The sequence below is a fragment of the Salminus brasiliensis genome, chromosome 22, assembly GCF_030463535.1.
Source record: "Salminus brasiliensis chromosome 22, fSalBra1.hap2, whole genome shotgun sequence".
Lineage (NCBI taxonomy): Eukaryota > Metazoa > Chordata > Actinopteri > Characiformes > Bryconidae > Salminus > Salminus brasiliensis.
Genome location: NC_132899.1, coordinates 19,148,829 through 19,175,509, shown reverse-complemented (window position 1 = coordinate 19,175,509; position 26,681 = coordinate 19,148,829). Strand labels below are relative to the sequence as shown.

Here is a 26,681-nt window from a genome sequence, read left to right as displayed (position 1 = left end):
AACCCTGTAGCTGCTCTATACACTGTCAATAATTCTGTCTGAACAGACCAATAGAATGTCTGACATTATTATTACACTTATGTTAAACTGACTTCCATTTAAAGTTAAAAATATGTTTGTCTTTTGTAAAATCACCATTTTGGAGATGCATGTTCTTCCTTGAACAGTGACGAATTGCGTTTCAGACAGACAGATTTAAGTTTACTTTACCAACATTTTTTTTTTTTCTTTTTGGTTTTGATGTCAAAAATTGTTTTGGAGCAACAAGGCATGCATGGATATTTATGAAATTTAACAACAAAATATGTCCTCTTCTACTTTTTACCACGTTGTGGTTGTGCAAACTATGATTTCCAAGGGTTAATGCTCTCATCACATCATCAAACGTTCCATTAAAATATGACTATTCTACTAATGAGTCCCCATTTGTAAATCCATTTCATCCTCAAAATCATCCTCATCATCCCTGTGCAGTTTTGCCATCTTTTAAACAATTTTTTCCCTCTGTGGTAAAAACCTAACACATCTCCACTTTAGGAATTGACCAAGAGGGAAGACTTGCATGGCCAGCTGAGCTGTATTCAGCTGCCAATAGACTCAGGGGTATGTAGCACACCGCATGATGTAACCCAGTGAGACTAACCAGGAGGACCCCGGCGTTTGTGGACAATGTCACTTGTGGTTGTTTTTTTGTAGACGCAGATTCGACTCAAAGTCCCTCTTCAGGTTCACTTGCTTGATGCCTGCAGGCAAACAACAAACCTAGCCGAGCCTCTTTATTTTATCTGGCCGAGGGGATGTGTTTGGGCTTATGGAAAGCCACAGTGAAATCAGGCAAAGCCGGCCAGACTACCGAACAAAAGCAAATAAATGGAATGGGAAGTCACTTTAAATGGACTTCAAAATCACTCGGCCTAAGACGCTTTAAAGTGCTATTCCCACATCCAAGAGTGTTTTGCCTTCGTTACTGTTCATTCAGTTTGTCATCATAGCTTTTCACTATCATTGGTAAGACTACAAATTCTCTTGGAGTATCCAGACAGTGAGACTGGACCCTGAGCAATGGGGAAAGCATTTAGCTCTTGATCCTGTTGAGGAGACTTTTTTTCCTGGTCATCATTTTCTTTATTTTTCCATTCATGCAGCTGTGCTAGGTGACACATGCAGTGGGAGATCATTATGGTGCTCAATGCCGCGTCCGTTGAATCCGTATCTGGACACTTTGTGACATTCATTGATCCACCTGAAGAAACCCCAATTCTCCCTTCTCCTACACTAAGAGGCTATTAACATGGTTCAAGTGAGGACCTGCCTGTTGTAATAAGTTGAGCAAGCCTGGTCAAGTTTCTATTTAAGTCCTCCTCCAGAGTATCCCCAAAAATAATGACCTGTTCTTGTAAACAAATTAATATTCATTCAGCTTTTGTTCATAATGAAGGTGTGGTCCCAACGGATTATCTTAAGAGCGATGTCAGTGTTTTAGACCCTGCCCAACTCAAACTCAAAGAACTTGGTTAAAAAGACAAGCCATACCTGATCATGAGCAAAACTGCCAGGAAGCTCTAGCGTTCTAATGCTCTTCTACTATTTCCTGGGTGTCACTAAGTTGATTTACGAGCAATGTTGCCCATGCTCTCTTCGGGTGGGTAGATGCCGCTCTCACCCCTCATCACTCTTACACTATGTTGGTCGACACATCGTCTGTTAGCTAGTGCGTCGGATCTGGAGACCCGACACTTTCCTCTGAGTGTGTCGACTACCTGGCAGTGTTTAGAAAGAGGTGGTGGCTGGCTTCATATGTATTGGAGGAGAGTCCTTACCCTCCTAGTGTTGGGAGCATGATAATGATAAACAATATAATACAATTTTAAATATAAAAAAATCCAATAATGCTTATCATTCCAGGAAGCCCCGCCCCTGTATTTCTGAGCTTTTACCATTAAAATATATATATTTTTTAAAAATATAAAAATCTGACATTCATATTTGAGAGTTAGCAGTTGACTGATGAATGTCACAGGATACTGTTTTATCTCAAACTATTGGTGCAATTTTTGAACATGACTGATATTATTGCTCTTTATTGGATTTTTAAGCTTCTGAAAATTACCCTAGGCCTAGCCTATCAGCCTAGCGGATTCGGCCCGCTCCCGTCACTCATTTTCTTAGATAACAAAGAGTGAAAAGGTCAGTGAAAGCTCCAGAAGTCTGTGATCTCTGAGGCCATTGTCTTACTGTTCCGCATGGTCTCTCTGCTCAGAAAGGCCACGTGGGAGTGAGGAGTCAGATAACCCAACCACGGCCAGACAGGGCTTCCCCCCTGCCCGCTCCACACTGGCAACCCGAGCCACCTCCAGGGCCCGTTGTGAGTAACCGCAGAGAGGTTGCTATAAGATGCTAAAGCCAAAGGCTAACAGCACACACTGACAACAGTTCATAAAAGCCCTGATGTTGAAAACTCATCAGTTTGCTGTGTCACTCTGCTCAGTTCAACCTATCACAGCTGTGCTTATGTTTGTGTTGTTCACTCGGAGGTAGGACAAGACACCTCCCTTGTTTTGACGCATAGATCTCAGTTCCAGAACCTTAACAACATTTGACGTTTCTGTTGTCATCTTATTAGCTTTTGCTGTTGTGTTTTCCCGTATTGACAGATCCTGTTCACCGTCCCTTGTTTTAGCCATAGTGTGAAATAATTGTCTTATTGTTATTGTGATGTGTTATTAGCACATGTATTCAATGATCTCAATGGTTTCACAGTCAAACTTCTCCGACATCCATTCGTAATTCCTAATTCGCACCTACGTTTGGAAGGCGGAGTTGTTGTTAAGTGAAACCAGTGGGAGACATTGTCCTTTGTAGTTAGAAAGATTTGTCAGAATGGGTCCCACTATCCCTCTCTCTCTCCCTCTCTTCACTTAAGCATCACAGAGCAGTAGGTATGGAAATCACCTACTGAAAGGGATTGCAGAATAATTAGTTTGGCATCGGTTCCATGGCCAAGTGCTCCACAGTTAATTGGCTGGTTCATTAGGATATCACTTTCCCAGTGCAGTTTTCTGCTGCTTTTCATGTTTGAAATCTGGCAGCTTCCAGATGGACATACTGTATGCATCTCAGGAGGTCATTTTTAAATGTTGAAAATGGAGAAATGATAGGACGTACCCTTGAATCCAGGTCCCCTGCTTCAGCCTGGCTTCAGCCTGAGGTTGAGAAAGAATGAAAGATGGCGAGAGAGGGAGAGAGAGATTCCTAACCAGTGTTGCTGTTCTGACAAACCACCCAAGGTTGAATTTGTTTGTGCTAGACCACACTGAAACTCCGGGTTGTCTTGTGACTGGAGGGGGGGCAGAATACAGGCAAAATATAGAGACGAGCCCCCTGGTAAAAATAGCTGTGTTTATTTCTACAGCCTGATAATTGGATGTGCCTGCTCTACCGAAGCTGCTCCTCCAGTGGGCTGGGGAAAAAAAAAGAAAAACCCACACATATTCAAGACCATGTGGATTTGCCTTTTACACAAATAAAACAGATGGTCTGATCATGAGATCATCCGTTCAGAAATACACACGAAAGATACATACAAGGATAAGCAAACAGCTGATGGAATGGTGGCACCGGTTTCAGAGTGGTACTGCAGGCTGTTACTTGTCCGTGCATGCAGGCACTACATTGTTGTGGACTACTCAGACCAGGATGGCTCTCCCATGGACACCAGTGACCCTCTGGCCTTTACGTGTGAGGGCTGCTGGGGTGGGAAGGCCAAACTCACACTGACCTGCCTGACTTTGACCTTGTACCACCCACACTGCCCTAACTCCAGACACCACCTGTGATCTGTCTTGTGTTGACACCTGTTCTCTTTCTCCGTGCAATAAAGGGGGACGCCTCGAAGTCAGACTCAGAAGCAGACTTCTATGCGAGAAGCATCGACGATGTGCATGGAAGCAAGAAAGATGTCTCGGCTTCATCTGGTGAGAACTAGGAGCATAAGCTGCTTTCACACACTCAAAAAACAAAACAGTTACACCAGCACTGAGCGAGAAAGCACCTGTAGCTTATATGTCCTATAGAGTCAAAGTCAGTGACACGGCTAATGTCTTTTTTGGGCACCAGTGCATAAATAGAAAACTGCAAAATACAGAAATGCCCTTCAGTGAATAAAAAATGAGTGTAGATTTACACTGGCAGTCAAAAACAATCATTCTGAAGTTTTTGCAATCATCACAACAATGGAAGTTCAACAACTAAGAGTGTCTACCAGACGTCTGTAGCTTCTTCTCTGGTCTCGAGGACTGCCACACACCGCTTTGAGTTCTTTAACGCTTCTTCAAATGCCCTAGATGAATCCCTTTCTACACATTCTTCACTGCAGTCCACAGACCTCTTTTAGTAGCTGGATTATTGTTCTCCATTTCTCAACACAGGCCCACAAGTTGTCCATGGTGTTGGAATCTGTGTTGACCCCCTTTAAAACCTCTGAACCTTCTCACTCCTCAGACCTCTCCATCACTTGGGTGGCCTCTTGCACTTGGCACAGGTCATTTTTTGTAGTCATCCACCACAAAAGTAGGGACAGATCCCAAAAAACAGCTACTAAATACCAGGGATTTACTAAACATCAGTGTATGTGTACATCTGAGCACTTCCTTTTGACTGCCAGTGTATTTTGCTTGTATTTTGCAACCAGGTTTTCGTCAATTACACTAGGTAAAATAAAAGTTCCTTAATGGTTCTTGCCTTGGATATACCATTCAAGATATGGGTGTTACACTCCAACATAATAAATGTTCTTTAAATGGAGGAAGAAAAAACAATGAAGATCCTCCTAAACTAGTGAAAAAAACCCTTTACATCAAGTAAAGGTTATTCAGACCTTTGTAAAGACCTTTGTAACTCACACGTCTCTATTACATAGTAATCTTTACATTTGTGGTTCTATAATAAATGTTCTTAAGATAACCATTCATTGAAAGTTCCAAATGAACTCCAAAGAATTTATTTTCCATCATGTATAACCATCAGTGTAACCATATTACGAGCCCATTAAAGACTCAGTCTCAGTACACCTCTGTTCTATGGCCCCAGTAAGTGTCCAGTACTCTGATGGTGTATTAGCTCAGATATTTAACTTTGCTCCTGTTCTGTTTATAACACCTACAGTAGGCTTTTCTAAGGGCTTAGGGCACTCTGAAACATTTATGCTGGGAGATGTAGCTCATGTATTTTGCAGGTATCTGTCATGTTTTCCAAGGAATGTCGATGTTGAGTGTGTCTACACTATCTCCTCCTGTCTCTCTGATTGTAGTCGTGCCCATCAATGGTCATGTGGATCTGAAAGCCAGCCTCACACCACCTCTTATCACACACACTGCTGCCACACCCATGCCTGTCCCTAAAATCTCAGGAGGAGGCGGAGACCCAGCTTTGGGCCATGAGTCCCGCAGGGGCAGCAATGTGTCCGTGGACCCCAACTGCCAAGAGAAGTCTCCGGTCAGTACAGAGGGCTGTCTACTGTCTGTCTCTTCTGTTGGTGTCAGATGTAGTGTAGCAGTTCTGGAAAGCCTGTGTGATTCCCTCATGATTAGACAATTCAGTAACAATAATGATTGAATGAGCCCACCTCACCTACACTGCCTTTTTTTATTTTTTATTTTTTTAACCTGCAGTCGAGTGCACGGAGTTCCCCCCATGCCCCCTGGAGTTCAGGCAGCAGCTGGAACAGCCGGCGGTCCAGCTGGAACAGTCTAGGCCGAGCTCCCAGCCTGAAAAGGCAGAAGCGTCAGTCTGGGGAGCGCCGCTCTCTGCTCTCCGGAGACGGCCAGTCCAGCTCAGATGAGGATGGGGGCAGAGTAGGTGGAGGGGCCTCAGAGGGAGATGATGCCTCTCTCTCCAGGACAGATTCCTTTGGCCAGAGGCCCCGGCACAGGCGCATGGAGTCTCTGGAGACGCGCAGCTCCTTCGACCTGCCACCAGATACTCTGCAGGTGCCCTACCTGCACCGCTCAGCCAGCATCCACAGCACGCGCCCACCCAACCTGCTTAGCAATGGCAAGAGCTCCCCCACGGGAGCCACCACACAGCTCTCACTGGATGATAATCACAGCGAGGATGACAACGCTGATGATGAGGGAAACCTGGTGAGAATAACTGCTGGACTGAGCAGCTGAAATAACACTTGGTGGGAGTGTCCAGAATAACTGAAACACTGCATGAAATAGTCAAGCTGATTGCCTGTTTTATTAGAAACACCTACTATATGCATGAATGCATCCATGGAAAGGGGTGACATAGGACCATTATGGACTCGCTATTATTCGGGTGGTTGACCATTTTTAGTGGTACACAGTGGTCATGGTATTATTGTGTGTGTTGCACTGGTTTTTACACACTGTATACACTTGCTATGCATACTTTGCTATATGTTACTATGCACTACTATTATTGTTACTACAACTGATATTACATGCGCCATGTCAGTTTCACTGGTATAGAGAGTTAGCTAGCTAGATATATCCAGTCATGGAATTATCAAAGTGAGTGAAAAAGCTTTGTATACAGTACAGACAGTAGTATTACAGTGTAATTAAAGTGTGCAATCAATATATGTTGCTTATATAGCTATATTATATATTGATATTTTGGCATTTTTTCTTTGTTTTTTCTTCTTAACCTCTTGTTCCTCTGCAGAGTCGGCGGGCGCGCCTGTACCGTTGGTTTGAGAGGAAGCAGCCTGAATGGTGCCGGCAGAGGAGCACTTGGTCTCTGTACCTGTTCCCTCCAGATTCCAAGTAAGGCTAACTGCAGTGTCTACTAAGGTCTGCTATTAGACTGTAACAGAACATTCAAACTGCCAAGTAGTGCCAAAGTTCTTTGAGATCCATTGTCTTGCAGAGTTCAGTTCCAAACCCCAGAGAAACATAATAGTGGTCAAGGCTTTCAGAAGCATCTTAAGACTTCCAAAGCATGGTGTAGCCCATTCATTAATGACAATGTTAGATAATTACAGCTGAGGAAAAACACATTTTCTCTTTCTAACATCAAAATGAATCATCAGCAATGCAGCAATAAATTGTATTACATTTTACAACTGAATCGTTTATTAGGACTATTCATGCTACATTGTTGTGAATAGTCAATATAGTGAATTGTAGTAGTATGAAAAAATGTCAAACATTGACAAAAATGTTTGTTGTGGGGTATTGATTATGCAGGTTTCAGGTGTAGAAAAGGTATTTACCCTGCCCAAGTAATGGAACCAAATTGAAGAGTTAATTAGGAGCTGTGTTTCAGAGCCATAATGTTCAAATCAGTGAAGTTTGGTGCAGTAGTAAATCTTTCTAGAAGTGGACACTCTCCCAGACCTTCTCATTGTGCAAGGAATAAAATTTTAAATAAAATCTTGCCTTAGCTTTCAGCCAGAAAAACACTGGGCAAGAATGAGATGCATGGCAGAATAGCACATCAGACACCATTGCTAACTAGGAAGTATATAAATGCTTGTCTCAAGTTTGCCAAGAAACACTGATCCTCCTTATTTTTTGAACAGTGTGTTCTGGACAGGTAAATCTAAAATCAAGCTTTCTGGCCAACATGTCTGGCTAAAACTGCCTTTTAAAGTTACAAGTTTATACCAACTGCTGAGCAAGATGAAAGTATAAGATATTTGGGAAAATTTTGAAGGAACCTCTTAAGGTGCTTTGAGGAAGCTTTTTCGTGAAGGTTCCTCAAAGCACCTTAAGATATTCCTCCAGAGTTTTAAATTAAAGAACCTCCAACAGTTCCTCAAGGATATACTTTTAACAGTGTAGTGTGTCAGTTTGGGAATGTTTTGCTATAATCAAGGCCTTGAAACCTTTCTGCCAGTGAGGAAACAATGAATTCAGCTCTGTAATGAGAGTTCTTTGAGAGAATGTCAGGTCATCCGCCTTTGAGCTGAGGTGCAGTTGGATCATGCAACAAGACAATAATCCAAAGCACTACCTCACAATGGTTACAAAAAAAATTTAACTCTTGGAATGGCCTAGTCAGTGACCTAAAACCCATTAAACTGTACCTGAAACACACAGGTCATGTTTGGAGCCCAATAAATGCTACTGAGTAGGGGCAAACCCTTTTTTCATGGCTCCGTGGGTGTTTTTGAACTAAACTCTCTAGGGTGGAATTGTTAGTAGGTTTTACGTCCATTCCCATGTGCTTCTGAGGGAGCGTGCATTCACTCACTTTTGAGCCAAAAGAGGCTCCCAGAGCTTTCAGCTTGTCACCCAAGCACATGCAGACCACTGCCCTGCCTTGCCTTCCCAACTGAGGCCTCTGGAATATGTGTCTGTTCCCATTAGTCTTCATGGGGAATGCACTTATTAAAGGGAAAGAAGATGGTAAAATAAGGCAGCCTTGCCTGGTGCACTCTGCCAGCGCTTTACTAATTAAACATCAAACAGCCGCGGATCATCCTCCTCCTCCTGCAGTGAACCCAAAATGATGCAGCCTCACACTATTCCTGCATTCAGGAGCTTACTCTTCATAAACCCGAAGCACAGCAGCACCATTGGCATCGTTTAAACGTTCATGTCATATGAATTCTTGCTCATGTAGACGGCCATGGTTGATGTTTGTCACCTTTTTGGCTAAGCAGAGGCATTAATATTTCGCTGTAGTTGCACTGCAGAGATGTTATCTGCTTATCTAAACACTGGACTGTGATGTACCGCCTTGGTGGGTATGTTGACTGCTAGGAGAGGGGGGATTGCCTTGGTCTACTTTCTTCCCTTTTGGCCCAATGCAGCCAGTCTTACAGAGCGAGAGGGATGGGAGCTGAGAGAAAGAGGTTGGCATGACAACGCTTAGGAGTTGCAGTGCTCTCCTGTGCATGAATTCCTTAATATCAGGCCAAGTCTGGAAGACGTTAAAGAGCCCTGAACTTTATTTATTCATCATAGGAATCATCAAGTCAGAGCCACTGAGGCTCTTGTGGCTACACTCACATGTCTTTATGTATCTTTAATTTGTACCTTTTGAGAAATGTATTGCTTATGCATCTTTACATTGTTCTCAGGTCTGTGTTAACCCTTTCATATTCTAATTGTCTGCTAAGTAACCAATTGAATCATGTTTTGCAGATTTCGTGTGAGCTGCAATAAGATCATCACCCACAAGATGTTTGACCATGTGGTCCTTGTCATTATCTTCCTCAACTGCATCACCATTGCTATGGAAAGACCCAGGATTGACCCAAAAAGTGCTGTGAGTGTACATACACAACCTAAGCGAAGCTTTAAAATCCATATATAGACTACACACTAAGCAAAAAGGGCTCTATATACACTCCTAAAATAAAGGTTGGTGTGGCGCAACGGATAACACCAGTACCTGACACTGAGCTACCAGATCATGTGGGAGACTGGGGTTTGATTCACGGTCTGGGTGACTATGCTGCACTACACCAATAAGAGTCATTGGGCAAGGCTCCTACCACTACATTGGCCCACCTCTGTAATATGAGTAAGTCGCTCTGGATAAGACCGTCAGCTAAATGCTATACATGTAAAGCTTGTGCAAAGGGATTATGAAGAACCTTTCAATTGCTAAAAAACCTTCAGAAAGGTTCAGTTCTCTTTTACAAACATGGATCTTGCTGAAACAGAAGTGGTTCTTTTACTGCATCACTCAAAGAACCTTTTGCAGCATCTTCATTTTGAAGAATGTGGTACTGATAAACGATTATTTGGCTCACAACAGTGAAACCTTCATTAGTGCAGTAAAAGGTTTTTCATAGGGCCACCTACAAATCATTTTCCACCAATCTCAGGAACTCTGTAACCAGGCACAGAACCATTTAAGTCTCTATATGTTATTTGAATTAGTGTCGTTCTCAATTTTATGCGAACTGTAACTTCCAGCTTATATCATAATGCAATTAATAAAGCAAATGGTTCCTAGAGGTGGTTTTCGGGGGCACTTTTCGCTTCACAAAACATAAACTGAATCTTAAATTTAATGGGTGTAACATTTGCAGCGTCTCAGCCTGCTGAGAATTAAAGTTGATTACTTGACACATTTGCTAAAGGAATGATTATGCTGGATTGTGCGGCCGCGAGTGTGAAAAGATTTCATTTCTTTTTTTTCTCAGACCCAAAGGAGAGCTCAGCCTGGCTTAAAAGAGTTGGTTCTCATTATCAGTTTTTGCTTGTTTACTGCTTGTGACAGTTACCCAAGCTCCTGCTTGACACGCTGAGCAGCAAAATAGAAGAGATGAAAGCGAAGGTCAGCAGAATCATGGACATTGTCAGCTAAAAGGGTTTAATACGGCCTGCCATCTCATTCACCCTACTGTCAAGATGTCAAGAAGAGATGACAGATATTTACAATTGCGTAGAGAATGAATAATGCTGCTTAAAGTGGCAGATGTACTGTTGTACAACTTTTTAAAGATACTATAAATATATGTCACATCGTTGAGGAAAGACAGTTTGACCAACTGACTGATGGAATGCAATAGGGACAGTACTTTAAGACCTCAAGCTAAGCATGTCTTATATATGTTTTTGACAGTTTTGATTGTTTTATACCAGTTATTGAACACAAAGTATTTATTATAAATATGAACACAATATAATTTGATTCATGGGATTACTTTTTTTGTAGAAAAAGAATTAAAAAAACAGGCATTATGTACAAAAAGATTCATTTTAGTGCCAGAATGAGTTTGACTGTCTACTATCTAATCTATTCAGTGACACATTTTTAGAAGCCTATTTACAACCCTGTTATTTTGTTTCTGAGTGAAACACAAATTTCCTTTTCATGATAAACTCATGGAAAAAAACATTGGTTAGCTCTGCTTTTATTGGTTGTTTGGCAGCATGGCAACTCACAATAGCTGCATAGTATAGCCTAGTCTAGACCAACCTAGCCTAGCCTTGTTTTTATAGTAATAAGAACGCTGTTTTTAAAATTGATCATTATTCTTACTATGTAACTTAAATAGTCTTACTGGATAGTGTTCCTATCCTCTAGGTGCGGTAGGAAATGAAGAGATGACCCTTTTTTTGAAGGAGAACCTCAACGTTTGAGGTTTTACAGTATGCCATTTCCATGTACAGAAAACTCATTATTTTTATTTTTTTATTCTATTCTAGGACATTTTTAAATAAATGAATAAATATGGCTTTAGATGTTTTTGCACAGTACTGGGCATACCATGTACATTAATAAGGGTGGACCTAGTCAGTAAAAGGGAAGCATTCAGTCTGCTCAGTCTTCCATGATTATGCATCTCTCTGTTTATATGTGCTACACAATTGAAGAAGTTGGCTGTTAATGGACTGCTTCATATTACAGTCTTCATATTGCAAGAATTCATGTGTAGAATTAACATTATTATTAGCGTTTGTTATCATTGATGTAATTGATGATGAATTTGGTTATTATTTTGATGGTTTAACTCCAGATCAAATATTCTTCATGTTGTTTTCACTCCGGCACATGCCCAGCAGATGTAACATTAATTGTATAGACCTACCAAAGCTGAATGCTACCAAATGTTCAGGTACCACACATTTTGAGAAATAAGTGCCAGTTTTTGTGGCTGTGTTGTGTTTAGTCTTAAAAGTCGAATAATGAGAGATACTCATTCAGTCTTTGCCATCCTCATCGAATTGTTGAGGTGTTTACTTCATCCATCAATACAGTTATTTAAGGAGCCCATTTTTTTGCCCTTGATGAAAAGGCTTTGCTTTTGCCTGCAGCTGACAGTAAGCCAGTAAGCAACCTCAGAAATGGCAGCCTTGATATTTTTATATTCTTTTCATTTAATTGTTATTATAGCAGTGGAAAACCCCAGCTTCTAACCAGGGGGTTATTTCCAGAGCGGCATGCAGACACAATGAGTAATTTAAATGTGTCTAGCTACATAATGATTAAAACCACAAATACACAGAGTAAAAAATACACTATGAGAACATGTGCACTTCTTATTGGGCTGTCGAGAACTCTACCGAAATGGCTCAGAGGCAAAAACCCAATTTAACCAAAGACGTATGCTGAAATTCTTTCCCAGACAAAAGGGCTATTACAATGAAGTGATTTATTGTATAAATAAATGCACTGGTGGTCAGTGGAGTTATGTGGGTTAAACAATCCAGGGAACAAGTGAAATTGCATGTATTTCAAAATGTCAAGAGATCAGTAACGTAACCAGGAATGGATAGAGTATCATACTTTAAAAAAGGTATTATTACTTCAATTAAATAATAACTGAAGCAGATGGAGACCTGCAGAAATTGGTAGGAGTGGAAAGTCAATATCAGGTCAACTTCAGCCCCTTATAAAATCTCAGTGAAATATCTTGGCACATTTTAACAGTTGCCAGCATAGGAATTGAAGCTTGTTTGCCTTCTGTTTTTTTTGGTCTAAAATAAAGTGATAAATCCCAAAATATCAGAGGTGTAAGACATTAGCAAAGCAGTACAGATGTTGCCACAAAAACAGCCTCAACTTTAATAGAAATCGCTAATTAGCACTAAATAAAGGCAGACTGAACCCTAAAGTGAGGATTAGTAGTTAACATGTGGTGTAATCAGTTATTTCTGAGCAAAAGATTTATATAGTGGTTCTCTGAGATAGTGGTTCAACTTGTGTACTACTTAACATAGGGCTGTTAACAGCCAGATTAACTACCAGATATCGGCATAATAGTGATATAATTAAGCTCTAAACTGACAGTCTGAACTAAATTATATCATTTTATGTAGCCTCTTTCCCCAAGCCCCCTACTCATGATTCATCAGCCAACAGAAATTGACTGAAATATATATTTTTTACTAGTTTACTTTTTACTTTTTTACTTTCTACTTCTCACCTTTCAATTCCAGTTGTGTGAGTTTGGGACAAACAGTGCATACTTGTAGTTATCTAGCTCTTTTTTGGGTGCTGGGAGTGCACACAAAGCTATTAAAAACGTTTACACTGGAATTCAGGTGTATGAATCTACCATGAATACAACAATAAACATAACACAGCCTAATTAAATATCTTGGATGTCTTTAATTTCTAACTAGCCGGGTAACCCTTCAATTTGACAGCACCATACTTACATAGCCATCATTGTTATTTTAGTTATCATTGATGTAATTGATAATGAATTTGGTTATCATGTTGATGGTTTAACTCCAAATCAAGTATTTTTCATATTGTTTAAGTGATATCGCAGAATTGCAAATAAAGGGCTTAGGTTCATGGAACTGAGTAAATGAAACTGTTTCCTACTCAGTACTCTGAATGTTAAATAATCATATCTACACAACTACACACTGTAAATGAAAGGAAGTAATGGAATATGAGTAAGTGTGTGTGTGAGATGATGGCCAGAAAAATTAACTGTCAATAAACTGTTTCAGTGTAGATATACAGCATTCATATAAACAAGGATTAAAGAAGGATCTACAGAAACCTTAGATGCGTTTTTCAAAGGTCAATTCTAAAGTATGCTTCTGTGGAAAAATCCTAGTTCTTATTTTCTAGGGGGGTTGGGGGGCTAATTTCGAAAAAAGTATATAAAGAAGTTGTTCAGTACAAATGCCAAGGCCTCAAACATGCCTGTAATGTTAAATGGCTTTGAAATGAACAGTGGTGTCTCGGTTTTATGGCAGGGGAGGATATATAAATCAGGGCAATAAAGGCAACGTGAAATGAACTGTAAAGTTGTTCCTGCCTCTAAGAGACGACTTGATGAAATGAAATTAGAATGAAGTGTTTTGAAAAGAAGCTTTTGAGGTTGGCTTTACTGTGTTTTGCTGTAGTCAATGATTTGACTGTAGTATAAGATTACTCACAGTGGATTTGCTGTGTTGAGGGGATTGATATGGATATGGACTTGGATATGGCTTGTGTCTAACTGTTATGTAATCAGAAAATATAGAAGTTCACTTCAGGCATGATGTCATTTGGAGGCTCCTCAAGTGGTTATGGCGCCTCATGCTTTCCATCTCAGCCCATTGCATGTGGAGAATAGATGGTGGTGCATACATTTGCATGCATTGCTCTTTCTACGTGCCTCTCTGTCTTGCTAGCTGAGCGATGAGGGTGGGTTTGGTTCCAGAAAGCTGTGCCCAGCACACGCGTAACTGCACTTAGACAATTTCCCCAAATAGGATGTGGAAGGTATAGGGATATCGTGCGGAAGTAAATTTTGCTTCATTCTTTGTTGATTTTGCTCCATTATTGTTTACTTTCTTCACAGAAATTCCAGGCAAGGAGCAGGTCAGTGAGTGAAGCTTCGGTGTCTGCAGAGCTATAGGCTTTCGAAGCTACACAGGCTTAGGATTTGGACTGTAAGAACAAATGAAAATGCTGGAAATGGAACAGAATGGAAATGGGCTTTTTATTGTGTGGTAGTTCTGTCCTATGGAAAATGGTGGTTCTGGAGGGCTCGTAAGGTTTTCGGATAAAGGACTCATAGGCTTTTCTGACATGTAATTGTTTAAGACACGTTGTGAAGCACCATGTTTCACATTGTTTTCCATTTATTTTCTGCAGGTCTAATCCATGTAATCCGGATTTTGCTGTGTGCATTTTTGCCTCTGAGCCGCTGTACGGTTTGCCCACCTCCCCCTGAAAACATCACTGTGACCCTCAGTACAGCTTAAAGCTTCCAGGGTCTACCTCATGTATAGAGTTACAGTAGAGGTTTACTGACTTAGAATCTGATTTTTCCCTTAATTTTTCCCTCAAATAATTATTAATTACTGAATAATAATAAAAGCTTAAAAAAAAAAAGTATGAGTATGTTAAAGATGTTAAAGGTCTAAGTGTCAACGTATGGGAGGCATGCTTTGTCTGTTGGAAGTGTAATTGACTAAAAGTATGAGTATGGCATTTTAATGATATTGAGAAAGGTACAGATCTCACAGACGAATATTAAAGTATAGTAAAAGTACAGTATTCCCCATCCCTGCTCAGCTGTAAATGTCATGTTTGAAACCTAATACATTTTTCATGCTGCAGTGTTTTCCATTAGTGTACAGTAAGCTACAACAAATGCTGTAAGTCTGACATGATATCAGTGGATAAAAGTGAAATTCTTGACAGCAAGTAGAGCATCTCTCTCTCTCTCTCTCTCTCTCTCTCTTTCTTTCTTTCTCTCTCTCTGTGTGCATTTTAAGGACTTTTTTAACTTTAATGTGATCTTCTCTTATGTCAGTCATACCTCTATGGCAGAGCCTCTTCATAGTAACAGGTACCTCACTGAGCTTTAGACATGTGCCATTAATATTTAATACGAATGTCTTTTTTTCCCATTTGGATATTAACAAATTCCATCAGACTCCCCACCTGAGCCCCCTGTCAAGGCTAGGTGTTTTTCAGCTTTTCCAGTGAGCCTTTTCAGGACCTAAACTAATGAGAAATGGATGAGGAAGAAGCCAAGGGGAGTTGTTGCAACGTTTGAGTAGCGGCTCTCCCTGTGTGTGTTTTTGTGTGTGTGTGCATGTGAGAGAGAAAGAGGGTTCAGACGTTTAAAAGAGTGAGAGCAGAGCTGGACGTGACCTTCTCCCTTCAGAGATCCAGCAGTGAAGCTCTCTGGCATGGTCTTCCTCATTCATGGACTCTAACACACACACACACACACACACACACACACACACACACACACACAAGCACATATATAGCAGAGCTCACATCAACAGTGAATGAAAACATATGGCAAGGCCAAAACGTCAGTGTGTTTTTAAGGAGGCAGCTATGATGTCAGCGGCAAACTCTCTCATGAGTGAAGTGTGCATGAGCAATGTATCTGGGCCCAAACTGACTGCAGTTGAGAAGGGGAGGGTCATGGGAAACGCAGTCCTGAGGTCTTGTGGCCCATAACAAAGGAGGAGCAAAACAAATAAGCAGGAGGGACCGTGTTCTCCACATTCCGGACGAAATGCTTGTTTTCATTCCCTGATCCTTGTTTAAAGTACCAAAGCTCTTTGCTCATCTCATCTCCTTGCATGTGCTACCCTTCGCTATGGCCCCCAGGTCCCAGGCCAAGTTTGTGACAGCGGTGATAAAAGGCTTTGTAAGCACACATGCTGCTGGCACGGTCAGCTCGTCAGCCACCAACCTTATATTTACATGGAAACCTTTAACGTAGCCCGGATAGAAAGCTTGTTCATTTGAGACTCTCCATCTCTGGCGCGGAGAGCCATTACTGTAAGCCTGTGGCTTAGTTTTGAAGCTAACTGAAGCGTTGAGGAATGCCAGCATCTGGCTATCAGCTAGCTAGCGGAGTGTGGACGTCAAGCGAGCCTCCCAGCTGCTCTACCACACCATTATCCAATACAAAATAGAGCTGGTAATGGGGGAAACCTTGGGAAGGCCTTACACTGCTGTGTAAGTTTCATACATACCTATCTCTGAGCGTCAACTCAGGCCCAGCCATTCTACACAGAGATCTCATTAGAACAGAGGGGGCTGCAGCTCTGATAATGTAGCTTTGTTAAAAGTGGCGAGACTGTCAGGGACAGATAGAGCATGCAATCCCTGCTCAGGCCAGAGAGGTGGAAACGACAGCACCTGGTGCGTGGGACGGCTGTGCGGCAGAAGGACAGAAACAGACAAACAGAGGAACGGAGAAGGAGAGAGAGAGAGAGAGTCCTGAAAGTCTTTAAAAAAGCAGCCAAGTTGTCCTAGCCATTTTAAAGGATTACCTAAATTAGCCGTTCTTTCGCTGGACTTCAGCTATTATACTGCTTAACGAATAAATTCCAACGCAATGGGTTCTGACATGATCAGATACATGCTTGGTGTTTCATAGAAAAATGGAATGATTAGGATTTTGGGGCCAGTACAGATCATCGTTCGGCTCGATAGGTGGATCAACAATACTGATCACTTGCTGTAAAACCCAATTCCTTAACCCCAAACTGTTTTGTCACAGCCTTGACTTGTAATATTTGCTAGTTGTAGGAATCAGGATTGCCATTTTACCCAAACCTCCGCAGAAGGGGATCTCAAACTCGGCACATGATTAAGTGAAAACTACACGGGAGTAAATAGAGGGTCTGCTCTAGGCTAAAAGCTAGCACTAGCTAACAAACTACCGAACTGGAGCTAAACATACATCAGAGAGAAAGTTTTTTGTTTGTTTGTTTTCACAACCCACTGTTAAAAAAGGAATATCCATGTGTTTCATTGTGAGGTAAAATAACAGGGTTGTAAATAGGCTGGTCAAATGACGTGAGCATTTATCATCCCAACTAAAGTCACATACTGACTATTTATACATCAAGTATTTGTTGGCACCTTTAAGACTTACATAAGTCTTGTAAAACATCTGTATTTCAACCTTTGATGAAACCGTTCATAGTGGTTTAATGGGAAATGTAGTACTGTAGAGAAATATGCTGGTTTTATTACAGTGGTGGTAATTGGAACCAGGAGTCGCAATGTCTTTAACACAAATGTAGCCATCAAATGTACAACCTATGAACCTACACATGTCTTCAGAGGTTTACATATAATGTTGATAAGGTTCAGGCAGGGGATAATCTTAGCAGAACTTAAAATAAAGAAAAAGTTTCATATTAAAGGATTCTAGACATGTCCTGGCTGATCGATTACATCTAGAATAAGGGGAAAATGAGGCCAACCTGATTTGTTTTGACAACCTGTCCCTTTTTCCAATCAAGCAACAATTTTTGATTCTCTTTTTTTTTACCTGCCTAATTCATGACATGCTCTGTTTGGCAAACTGGAAATTAGAGCCAGCTATTATCTCACTTTGGAATGGGGATCCTCCAGTCATTACCCACTGAGGTATCTAGCAGTACCCACTGAGACTGATGAAACGTGGCTCATGCAGTGACTGTGTGTGTTTGTGTATGTGTGTATGTGTGTGTCGGTGAGATGTTAATGCTTGTGGAGTACTCTATGCGTGGGTAGAGTCACAGTTCCATAGATGACTTCACAGGAGGCACCTCTAATGTGCTATGCGACACGCGCACACACACACACACACACACATACTCAGACACACTGAAGGCTGCGTTCTCTCTGATCCTGCACTGACTCAGCCGTCACTTTCCCTCCTTGTCTGGCTCTCTCTACAGGAGCGCATCTTCCTGACGCTGTCCAACTACATCTTCACTGCCATCTTCGTGACTGAAATGACAATAAAGGTAGGTGACAGCGCTGGCATTAGGCTCCGTGTGGGGCGCGACCGGTCCCCTTTGACAGGGGGTAAACGAACCCTGTCCGGTTCCAGCACACTAAACAGGAGTGGCTCAACTTTATTTCCACACTTTACGTACACAGTTTTTTTTTTCTTCCCCTTCTTCCTTATTAGTGCTCAGAATGTCTCTGTTTCTGATCAGCATGGCTAATGCAGACTGGTCAACACATTGCCCCTCCAGCCTGATGGGATGGCTCCCCAGCCGATTCCTATGACATTTACATGCCGTGTAACAGAAAACCACAACAATAATGTAAACCACAACAATAATTAGTCCCATGGAACAACAAATTACCATTTCTGACCTAAAATCTAAACTCCATTCGCTTTTTATGGTTTCGCTCATAAAACAAATCAATAATAACAATGTTATAATAATGTTATAGAGCAGTAAGGGCTGGGTTATTGTGTTTAATACCCAGGTCCATGGCGTGCCTGACCCTGTGCTTTGACCCTGGCTAGAATATGCAAAGGGAAGAATTGTATTGTATTGTACAACTTAATATGCCCTTAGCGGGGGGCTCAAAGTGGTCCGGTGGGCTAAGGTGCTGCTAAGGGTTGCTACTTGGGATCCCAGGTCATGCTGCTCAAAATCAGCAACCAGAGTCCAAGACAGTTGGCCTTGCTCTCTCAGGAGTGGGTTGATGGCACTTCCTCCTCGCATCACACCTAGTATGATGTTGGTCAGCTAACAGACTCTGAGGAGGAAACGCACTGGCAACCTTGCATTTCTGCATTAGCAGCAGTTTAAAAAGAGGCGGTGGCTGGCTAGCACATGGTGTTGGTCTTCACCCTCCAAATGTAGAAAATGGGGTAAAATCTTTAAAAAATATATAAATGCCCTTAGTGCTTTTATGGTTATTGATTGCTGGGTCACAGGATCGAATAAGCTTCTGCTGTCAGGCCCTTGAGCAAGATGCTTAAGCCTCTTTGCTCCAGTGGTGCTGTAGCTTGGCTGACCCTTTGCATTGACCGTGAAGAATCTCATTGTACTGTCGACCTTAACATGCCCATAGAGGCTTGAATGATGTGTGCCCACACACATCCAACAATAAAGACAGCAACTCCTTTTATATAGTGATAGAAACCTCTGTAGCCCACAGATCGGACATTGGCCAGACATCCATTACAGTTACTGTAGGGGGCTGATTTAAACAAGCTAAAGGCAAAGTCTCCTTTGTGTGGTCATTCAGTGTATGTTGTGTATGACTGTTAACTAGTCTTAAGTCAAGACCCAATCCAAAGTCCGTAGGCGTGAATGAGCAGTCAAGACAAATCCATCAGTCGTCCGTTCAATTCTAGGCGCCGCACCTGTTAGTACCACGACGAAAAGGATCGCCTGCCAGATATTCAAATGACCAGCATTGAAATGGAGGAGCATGCAGAGACCTCTCAAGAGAAGACAGGAAAGTTCACAGGTGTCACTCACCCAGGTCTAGGGTTTCTATTCTGAGGCCCTGCTATATGCCAGGTCACACCCACTCAAGAGATTTCAAAATGAAAATCATGCGAGAGAATAATCATACGCGCTGGAGGTTAATTAACGGTGCCTGACAGGAAGTTTCTGGGGCGGCTAGAGATGAGAAGGGTGCCGAAACTTCTGGCTTTTTTGGTGCCTGACGTGCCTTTGTTCAGGTGAGGGTTTGATCACGCTGTTGTTTGAAATGTTCACAAGCCACATCATTAGGAGCCTCGCATTCTACTCAAGGACTTGAGGAGATAATCCTCAATGTTTCTGATTTGTTTTCCTCTGTTTTACAAGCTCCTTTTAGAGGACTGTATTGTGCCACTCACTTGCAGCACTGTGTCAGCTCACAGCTGCTACTGTAGCGTGGCGAAGACCTTGAGTCAGTGAGGAAACACGTCTTTTACCCTTACCCTTAAGTTCCAGTTAACAGTATTAGTTATTTCTAACTTATAGCTCATTAAAATGAGTTCAGAAATGTATTTGAGAACGCAGATTCTGTCCTTAACTCAGTTCTTATGCTGGTCTGAAGATTTTTCTTCTAATTTCTGCTCTGTCCCTGTGTGTGTGTGTAATGAAGGTGGTGGCCCTAGGCTGGTGTTTCGGTGAAAAGACCTACCTGAAGAGCAGCTGGAACATTCTGGATGGCATGCTGGTGATGATCTCCGTAATTGATATCCTGGTGTCCCTGATCTCCAATAGTGGCACTAAAATTCTGGGCATGCTGCGAGTCCTGAGGCTACTGAGGACCCTGCGGCCCCTCCGGTACGGTGACCCACAGATTCATGCACTCACTGTACACCTCAACCGTTTATATGCTGCATTCAAGTAAGGAAACCTATATGCACATTAAATTTCACACTTCTATTAATCTTAGAGTATGTCACACAGCATGTGTCGCTGTGTTGTGGTTGTAGATAGATAGACAAACAGATAGACAGACCAATCCATCCCCATTGGATTACTGTAATATCACTTAAGTCTGTTTTTAAAATACCTTCCATATGTGAGACTTACACGCTAAGCTGGATGTAGAGTTCTTCATGCAGATTTACAAAGAGCTTATCCTAACAAATGGCAGTATAATCACCATATAAGATATAACTGGCAGGATATTTTCTATGCCACACTGCAAAAGGTATGGGGGTGAGGATGAAAGGAAGGGCTTTATTGCTGGTGGGAAGCCCAGTAGATGTTGTTGGTGGTGCAGGTGAGGGCTTTGATGATGGTACATCATGGAACTTAGAGCCTTTGCCCTTCTTTACAGCTGTACTGTTAATGTACAGTGGAGGAGGGTCACCACGGGTCCTCTTGAAGTCAACAACCTTATGTCTGGATTCTGACTTGAGATGCTATTGTTTAGTTGGTGGACCATTCTTAGTGGTATGCTACATCACTACATAACCCTAGTCGGTACTGATATGATAATGACATGGCAGTGTGTGTGTGTGACCCTAGAGTGAGTGTATCAGGTGCAGTGGTTCTAGGATTATGTCACTGCTGGGTTAAAAATAGTCCATCTACCAAAAAAAGGGTCTCTCATCCAAATCTGACCACTAACGGAAGATGAGAGTGGAAGTTTGTTGGAATAGTAAACCCCCATAGCCAGTCCAAAGTCTGTGTGAAGCAGTCATGACCTGGCACATTTATATATTGTATAACTCATTACATTCACTAGAATTGCACACAGAATTTCAAATCTTTGGGCATAAACAATGTATTAAGGTCAGAGAACTGCTGCATGTGCAGAATGTCCAGTATCCTATAGAACATTATCATTAATGCCATAAAAGCACTTGCTAAAGAAGGGCAAGGAAATTTTGCCAGGGAAACTTTGATCTCCTGTCCAGGAAACTATGTGATTCTCTATCTGGCAGTGTGTATATTGTATGTATATATCTATGTAGGCCTCATACCACTGTTCTCATAATAAGAACCTCCTGGCCCACCCCCTCCCTCAGCCCCGAAAATATATATTCCGTATTCAGGAGCAACACGGAAATCAAATATTCATCTTTCTTCAGAATTTGGCTGCAAAATGCATCTACTGGATCTATTTCCTAATGATTTATTTATTGTTGTTCTCCAGTGATCCGAGTCTTCTTTTTGTGGTTACTCTCAGCATCAGCATCTCTAAATTATGTTATCTGGTCTGAGATTTTAAATGAATGATGAATTTGATATGATCAGAGTTGGAAATCTAGGGGAAAACCTTGGGGGCATAAAGCACCTTTCACTCATTCAATCGTTTTGGAAGAGATGTGGAGGATTTTGTGTGAAATGCTGTGCGCTTTTTTCCTTGTTTCAGCGATACTGCACTCTGTAGCTATGTTGGACAAGATGAACTAGAAGGTTGTGGGGGGAAAAAGAGATCCCTCTTTATATCTCTGGGTGAAAAAATTTATTTTTTATGAAGTTCTTAGCTTTAGAAGGTGAATCTTCTTGCTGTAGACAGAGAATGGGAGAAAGAAGTAAGTGTGAGGGCAGCAGTAGACACTAAATGCTGAGTGGTGAGTTTTGCTGTAGATTTACAGCTGACTCCACTGATGATCCAGCTGATCTCAACACTGACACTGTATTAATTAAGCTTACATACGTCTTTCTAATCCTACAGCGATTAAGAATTATGCTATTTCTATCGCTCACCCCCTCCACATCTCCCTGTCGCTTTCTCTCCTTTCTCCTTCTCTCTGTCTCTCTCTCTCTCTCAGTTTAGTGCAGACCAATTCAATTCTTATATCTTTTCTGGCACGACTAGTAGTTTACAGTTAAAGCAGCAATCATGAGTGTTTTAGACATCTTACAGAGTCAGAACTGAGTAACATCACATTTCTTGTGGTTTGAATTCTTGCCCTCCTCTTCTTAGCAGAAGGCCTCTCCAGGGTCGTCCTGCATACCGAGCTTGTTTAAAGTCTACCTGCACATTTATCACAAATGTTTAGGTCAGTAAACTATGAGGGCCACTCCAAAAGCTTCAGTGTGGGTCTCTGCAGGTAGCCTATGGTGGTTTTGAGGTATGCTTTGGAATATGTTAAAAACAGATGCTTTGACATTTGCATCCAGGATTTGCTGGTATTTTGTGCAGTTCCAATTATATAAAGGTAAAGGTAAAGGTGCACTTATTTGTCACTGTACAGTGTACACTGTACAGCGATATTTGTCCTCCGCATTTAACACATCTGGTAGTGAACACACACTCACACACACACATGTGTTAGGGGCAGTGAGTACACACACACACCCAGAGCAAATGGGTGGGCAGCCAACTCCAGCGCCCGGGGAGCAGAGAGGGTAAAGGGCCTTGCTCAAGGGCCCAACATATTTGCTGATTGTGGCCAAAGATAACGTATTTTTGACTTCATCAGTCTGCAGCAGTCATTTCCTAAACTGGAAAAAAAAAAACAACTGGCTGGTTTAGATGTTGTGTTGCATACTTCAGACCTTGAGTTTTGTGATGAGGTTGCAGGTAAGGTTTTCTACTTATGACTTTTCCATAAAGATTGTTTGTGTAAGCAGTGCAGAGCAGTGGTTTGAGCACCGGGATATCGATAACAAGGTTGTGGGTTCGATTCCCGGGCTCGGCAAGCTGCCACTGTTGGGCTCTGGAGTTGGCTGCCCACTGCTCTGGGTGTGTGTGTACTCACTGCCCCTAGTTCACTAGTGTGCATGTGTGTTCACTACCACAGATGGGTTAAATGCGGAGGACACATTTCGCTGTACAGTGTACACAAATACGTGCACCTTTACCTTTTTTTTTACCTTTAAACAGTGGGATGGTCCACCACAGTCTTACTTTCATGCAGGTTCTTATGGGGTTTTGATTTGCCATATAAGCAGTTCTCTATGAAAGCTTATTGCAAATTGTATCTTGAACTCAACTGTTCCACTGAACTGCCTGTATAACAGCCTGTACTGTAGAAACTGCAAGCTGAAAATGCTTGGCTATTCGTATGGCCTTCCTCTGACTTGTGGTTATCGATTGCTTTCGTTTTCAGATCTTCAGATCTAGACAGTTGCTTGGAGGAACCCATATTTTATTAATGTTAATACAAGGTTAATACAAGAGTCAGGGTGAAGGGAGAAAGTTTGACGAAACTTAGTGTGGCCAAACTTGTACTAAGTCCTTGTTGATGATTTTTTGTGCTAATTATGAAAGACAACGTAAATGTGCCTGTGTGCCTTAGGATTTATTGTGTTAAGATAATGTGTTTACATTCATTATGTGGAGTTTAAGATGTTCTTCACCTTTAAACATAATAACAGCTACCTTCTAGAAAAGGAGAAATATCTTTGTGAAGATGTTGAATTTTTCACATTAGAACGCTGCCTTTTTCAACCCAAATGCTGAGTTATGTAAGGTGGAATAATCTGTGAGCTGAGTGTGTGTGTGTTCCCAGTTATATGTAAGGGCCCCAGTTCCCTGTCGTACAGGGCAGATTCCCTGGAGAAGAAAAGCTGTGAATTAAACATGAAGCAGGCTGTGTTTCCTGCTCCAGCTCTGGAGCGTTTACATTACAAAGGTAGTCTATGCTCACGCTGAGCTTCAGCCAGCCGCCCGAGCTCTCCGCTTCAGAGCGTTTTACAGCCTGAGCGCTGGCCTCAGCATCACTGAACACCTTTCAAACTTCCACTCCACTCTAGATCCTTTCTTCAGTCTCCGGGTTGTATGTTAATGTACTCCACCGCCGAGTCCAAGTTAAAAAATCAAACAAAAGACAAAGAGTCGTAAAAACGGCTCTGCTGTGTGAGCTTCAGCTGCAGAAAGATGCAGGCAGGGAGGTGCAAGGAAGGTTGCTGGGTAATCTAGACCACATGTGCATGTGGATTGGTTGGGTGATGTAGGTTTTTAGGTAGGCTTAGTTACTGTGAGAGTGCGTGTGTGTGTGTGTGTGTAGTTGGAGAGGCGAGCAAAAGTGTTTTTGTGTGTGCTTGTGTACGTCTCATCAGGAATATTAATGGTGTCATTACAGTAGAGCAGTGGGATGTGTGTGTGCCTGTTTGTTCTGCAGACAGGATGATTTATCTGATATGTTGAGAGGAGCACACACTCTGCCCGTGTTCATTCATCAGCCCAGCTGACCCCCAGGTTAAGCTTCTCTGCTGGAAGTTACACTACATGCCACCGACACATCTAAATCAATCTCAGATAGATGTGAAAGCCATGTGCCAACTTCCATTGTTCTCCGGTCTTTAGCCACAGCCTTGCAAAGATCCTCCAATGCCCATGGCCTACAACTTGTGCTGCACTAATCCTACTTGGTCCCACACAATGCCCCCAAGCACCTCTTCTTGCATGCACAGCTTTTCATGGCCTATTCACAAATGATCTATTATGTTTATGTCAGGGGACAGAGGGTCATTCCAAAAGCTTCAGTTTTTTCAACCTTTTTTTTAACAAACTGTTTAACATTTGCATTCGGGATTTGCTGGTATTTTGTGAAAACCAATCACCCCTCCACCTGTGCCATATTGTGAGTGCCACTGGTGGCAGCACAACCCCAAAACATGATCCATACCCAGTTGGCAAGATGTTTTTCTCATTAAATACAGTTCCATTTTATCTACCAAAAGTACCTTGGCTGATTGTGGCCAGAGAATTCTATTTTCTTCTTGTGACTCTTCCACAAAGATTATGTATATGCAAGCAACACTGCACAGGGGAACGGTGCACCACACTCTCTCAGCTAAACCGCAGCTCCAATAATGCATACAGCCTATGTCTAACTGCAGTCCTCCAAGGTCCCTCATGACCTCTTATATGAGGAGATATTTCCTCTTCTTAGGTGTTTGGTCACTTGTTGCTCTGACATGCTCTCATATGAATTCTAAACATTAAACTGATACCACATTTATATATATATATATATATATATATATATATATATATATATATATATATATATATATAATCTTAAGGCCCCCCTTAGGAGGTCCTTCTTATGCTGCCACAACAAATCTGGTCATTCAAGACATGGACTCCACAAATCCTGCAAGTTGTGAGGTGGGCCCTCCATAGATTGCATCAGTTAACCTTAGATGCCCATGATCCTGTAACCAGTTCACCAGTTGTTCTTTCTTGAAGCACTTTTAGTATTTTTACAATATACTGACCACTACATACCGGAAAACCCCCAAAGGACCTGCTTGCTGTTTTAGAGGTGCCCTGACCCAGTCGTCTAGCCATCAAAAGTCTGCCCTTGTCAGTGTCTTGTGTCTTGACCATTTTTCCTGCTTTTAACAGGAATCACCTCCAAGAACTGACTGTGTACTTGCTGCCGAATATATCCACCCCTTGACAGATTCCATTGTGATAATCAGTATTTTTCACTTCACCTGTCAGTGGTGCTATATTAATATGGGCTATATTGGTGCTATATTAATGAATGCCAGCATTCTTAATATTCTTTTTCACTGCTGTCTTCAACAAAGCACAGTTTGACCTCCTCAATCCTCTCAACATATGATGTAAATATCCTTTGGCCATCCACTGCTTTATTAATGCTTGTCCTCGATAATCCTCTCATTAATTATGAGTGAATGTTCTCAAAGCTTGCCCAGTCTCTGATTCATTTGTTAAGCTAATTTAGCCATGGATGGCCTGAAATCAGTTAGTTGTTTTGTTTTGTGTGCTCGGTGTAATTACAGTAACCTAGAGGAATGGCAACAAACAGTTTGCCTTGCCTCTTGGTTAGTTACACTAAGCCCAAAACACAGCACCACAGATGGATGTGTTTGGATAGAGCTGAAGTCTCTAGAGAAACCGTTTATCAATGTTGTGTGTAGGTAATTGCTTGTGGAATTGGATTTTTGCTGATGTGTGATTTTTCTTGATTATCTGAATATTTTGGAAACCAAATGAAATCAACAAGCTAATGTGTGTGTGTATGTGTGTGTGTGTGTGTGTGTGTGTGTGTATTTTCAGTCTGTGGTTAAAGTTTAATATGTAATAAATGTTATGTCACAAAAGTGTTGCACAGCAGGATTGTATTATTTATATAAGATATC

General features: G+C 41.7%; 1 protein-coding gene across 13 annotated transcripts in view; it reads left to right on the top strand.

The window, feature by feature from the left end:
• cacna1g (calcium channel, voltage-dependent, T type, alpha 1G subunit) overlaps positions 1-26,681 on the top strand; it is a 266,549-nt gene that overhangs the window by 183,122 nt on the left and 56,746 nt on the right. For 10 of the 13 annotated variants that reach the window (XM_072666927.1, XM_072666921.1, XM_072666926.1 and 7 more), the window contains exons 15-22: positions 538-603; positions 3,881-3,974; positions 5,309-5,493; positions 5,670-6,140; positions 6,691-6,791; positions 9,120-9,243; positions 18,090-18,158; positions 20,257-20,441. In XM_072666927.1, coding sequence (XP_072523028.1) covers positions 538-603; positions 3,881-3,974; positions 5,309-5,493; positions 5,670-6,140; positions 6,691-6,791; positions 9,120-9,243; positions 18,090-18,158; positions 20,257-20,441 — 1,295 coding nt within the window. The remainder of the gene's footprint in view (positions 1-537; positions 604-3,880; positions 3,975-5,308; positions 5,494-5,669; positions 6,141-6,690; positions 6,792-9,119; positions 9,244-18,089; positions 18,159-20,256; positions 20,442-26,681) is intronic. The other 3 variants (XM_072666928.1, XM_072666922.1, XM_072666923.1) reach the window with 1 other exon arrangement.